Source organism: Orycteropus afer, unplaced genomic scaffold, assembly GCF_000298275.1.
Source record: "Orycteropus afer afer isolate SDZICR_OR568_19922 unplaced genomic scaffold, OryAfe1.0 scaffold00527, whole genome shotgun sequence".
NCBI lineage: Eukaryota > Metazoa > Chordata > Mammalia > Tubulidentata > Orycteropodidae > Orycteropus > Orycteropus afer.
In genome coordinates, this window is record NW_006922114.1 from 1,673,468 (window position 1) to 1,676,186 (window position 2,719).

Here is a 2,719-nt window from a genome sequence, read left to right on the forward strand (position 1 = left end):
GGGGTCCAGCCTCCGTTCCTGGGGGAGCAAAGGGCGTGCCATCAGCACTAGCTCTGGAGCCCAGCCCGGCCCCACCCGGAGCTGCAGTGTTCCCACGCGGGCCTCCCGCTGTGGAGCCCAGAGGCCATGGGCCCCCTGGCCAGGCCACAGAGTCTGCACGGCTTTGCCCTTTTTTCCAGGTCTCTAATTCTGGGGTCAAGATGGCAGCTTGGGAGTGATGCTACCCTGGAAACCATGCCGAGGCAGAGTGAGGAAAGCACCCCTTTCCTGAAGGCTTCGTGAGAGGAGGCGCCTCCCGCGTTTATGCTTCTATCTGGCGTTCTGTTGGCACTCATGGACGACGCGGACTTGAAGTGGGTGATCGTCCCAGAGCTACACACGCTGCTGCCCTGACGGATCAGTTAACGTCGCCAGAGAGCCCTCGGCAGCACCCACGTGGATCAGTAACACTGCCACGTCGCACGCTTCAAAACAGCCAACCACTGATCAGGACAGGACACTGAATTCACACCCATTTCCTGGCAAACTGACGACAGCAACTGCATCAGATCTGACTCACAGCGACCCCTCCTTGGGCTTCCCAGGCAGTATCACTACGGAAGTAGATTGCCCAACATTCCTCCTGAGGAGTGGCGGCTGGGTTTAAACCGCCAGCCTTCTGGTTAGCAGTCAGATACCTTAGGTACCACGCCACCAGAGCTCCCAACAGAGACAGAAAGCACGTGAATGTTGTCAGGTGCCATCGAGTCAGTTACGAGGCACAGAGACCCCATGTACAAGGAACGTCTTTTGTCTTGAGCATTAACGTTACAGTGCAGGTTCCGCCAGGCTGCAGTCACACGAAACACGGAACACGCCCACCAGGGACTGCTGAAGATGTTTTAATGTTATATCGTTTTCTTAAAATGCCCGATCCCGAATGCTTACAATTTAAAGAGAAGTTCTGTCCGGTATGACGTTAAATCCCTTGGGAACATCCACGCAGATACATATGCACCCCACCCCCAACACACAGCCATGCACACGGGCATCTGTTAGCCTCACCCACAGGGTACAGATTCCCATGGATGAAACATCACCTGAGAGTAATTTGCATTTTCATTTGTGGACATTCCTTTAAAAACCTGTACATCCACAACTACTCCGTTGAAGTTCTGGGTGTGAACAAAAAGTGGAATGAATCATTTCAAAATAATCCAAATAAAAATTCTTCCAGAAAATTCTATGTATATTTCGCTCCTGGTCATTTATTTTCTGAGTGGTGACAGAAATGCAGACAGAGGCCACTGAATGTGTGACAGGGTCAGAGAGTGGGTCTACCCTGATTTAAACTAATAATCACAAAGAAGACCCTGCAAGGTCCCCATCAGTAAGAGCTGATGCCTTCCATCCTGCGGCCATAATCCTGAAAGTCACCCAAGTAGTGCACTAAATTTTAGATAAAATTTAAAAATCTGTGTCCACATAGAGCAGCATTTTACCTTTAAAGTTTCTTTATATATGAACAAGATTGCAATGTCAAAGAGACCATGCAAAATATGGCTTCTACGATATCTTTGTTAGACATGGCTGTCTGTGCCATTTCTGTTAGCAGTCGATGGAGCGTGTGGGGTACCAGGAGGCACGTCACTCCCTGAGACCATCAGTCGCTCTCTCTCGCTGTCCCTCATTCTCTCTCTCATTCTCTCTGAGGGCTCTCTTGGTCTCAAGACCCAAGGCCAGGCCGGAACTGCCTGTATGCGTGTGCCCACATCTGGTCGGAGCCTTCCTCTCTCTCCCTGCCACACACCAGCTAATGGTCACATCAGAAGGGACAATGCTGAGCTCTTGGCTATCACTAACTGTTGAGTAGCCCTGATGTCAGAAAGGTGACAGCTGTGAAGAGTGAATTGGCTGAGGTCACAGCAAATGTACCATCTCTGAGGGAGGGATGGTGACTATGTGTTCCAGAGAGATTTTTAGCACAGGCCCCTCCTTCAGGCAAGCCGAAGGTGGTGGGCCAATCAGATTGTCCCAGGCCGGGGATGAACCCACAAAAAGGGGAGAGCCAGAATCCAATCTTGTGATCTCCTTTCCCTGACAGGGTGGACTGTCAGCTGCTGCCTCTTTGCCACCTCGCTCTAGAGGAGGGAAGGCCCATGTGATGAACGGTTCCCCAGCCCTCTTCACCTCTGGAGTGACCATCTGGGCATGTCAGCTGTGGGCACTGGGCGGGTGTTCCCTGGGTGCTGTGGGGGGGAGTCCCAGGGATGGTATGCCCTAGATGCTCTGAGGGGTGTTCCCTGGGGGCTCTGGGGGGTCCCCGGGTGCTCTGTGGGACGCACCTGGAGCAGTTGACAATTTCCACGCTGGGGCCCGTGCAGGGCCAGCCGCCGCACTGGGGAGCCGGGCTGTCACAGGAGCGGGTCCGGCAGAGGCAGGAGCCCACGGCACTGCCGTCCGTGTGCGTGCAGGGCATCCATGGGGACCAGGGGCCGAAATGCCCATCCACAGTAAGGTTTCTGACCTGGGAGCAGATGAAGGGCAGCAGGTCAGAAAGGGCCCTGGGAGAGGAAGGGAGCCAGGAAAGGGCTCTCACGAGACAATGGGGATGCACGTTATTACGCGTAGGAAAAATGGCGGGGAAGCAAGTCCATGGACAAACAGCAGAGGCCACTGGAGGACATGATGGACTAGGCGGGGGAGGAAGTGGGAGAAGGAGAGATGTTGCATTGTAGTA

The 2,719-nt window shown here is 53.7% G+C and overlaps 1 protein-coding gene across 1 annotated transcript in view; it reads right to left on the reverse strand.

The window, feature by feature from the left end:
• The window catches only part of SEMA5A (semaphorin 5A), a 233,930-nt gene that overhangs the window by 75,255 nt on the left and 155,956 nt on the right, over positions 1-2,719 (reverse strand). The window contains exons 9-10 of the mRNA XM_007955665.1: positions 2,325-2,506; positions 1-18 (exon numbers count right to left, since the gene is read on the reverse strand). Of these exons, the coding sequence (XP_007953856.1) occupies positions 1-18; positions 2,325-2,506 (200 nt within the window). The remainder of the gene's footprint in view (positions 19-2,324; positions 2,507-2,719) is intronic.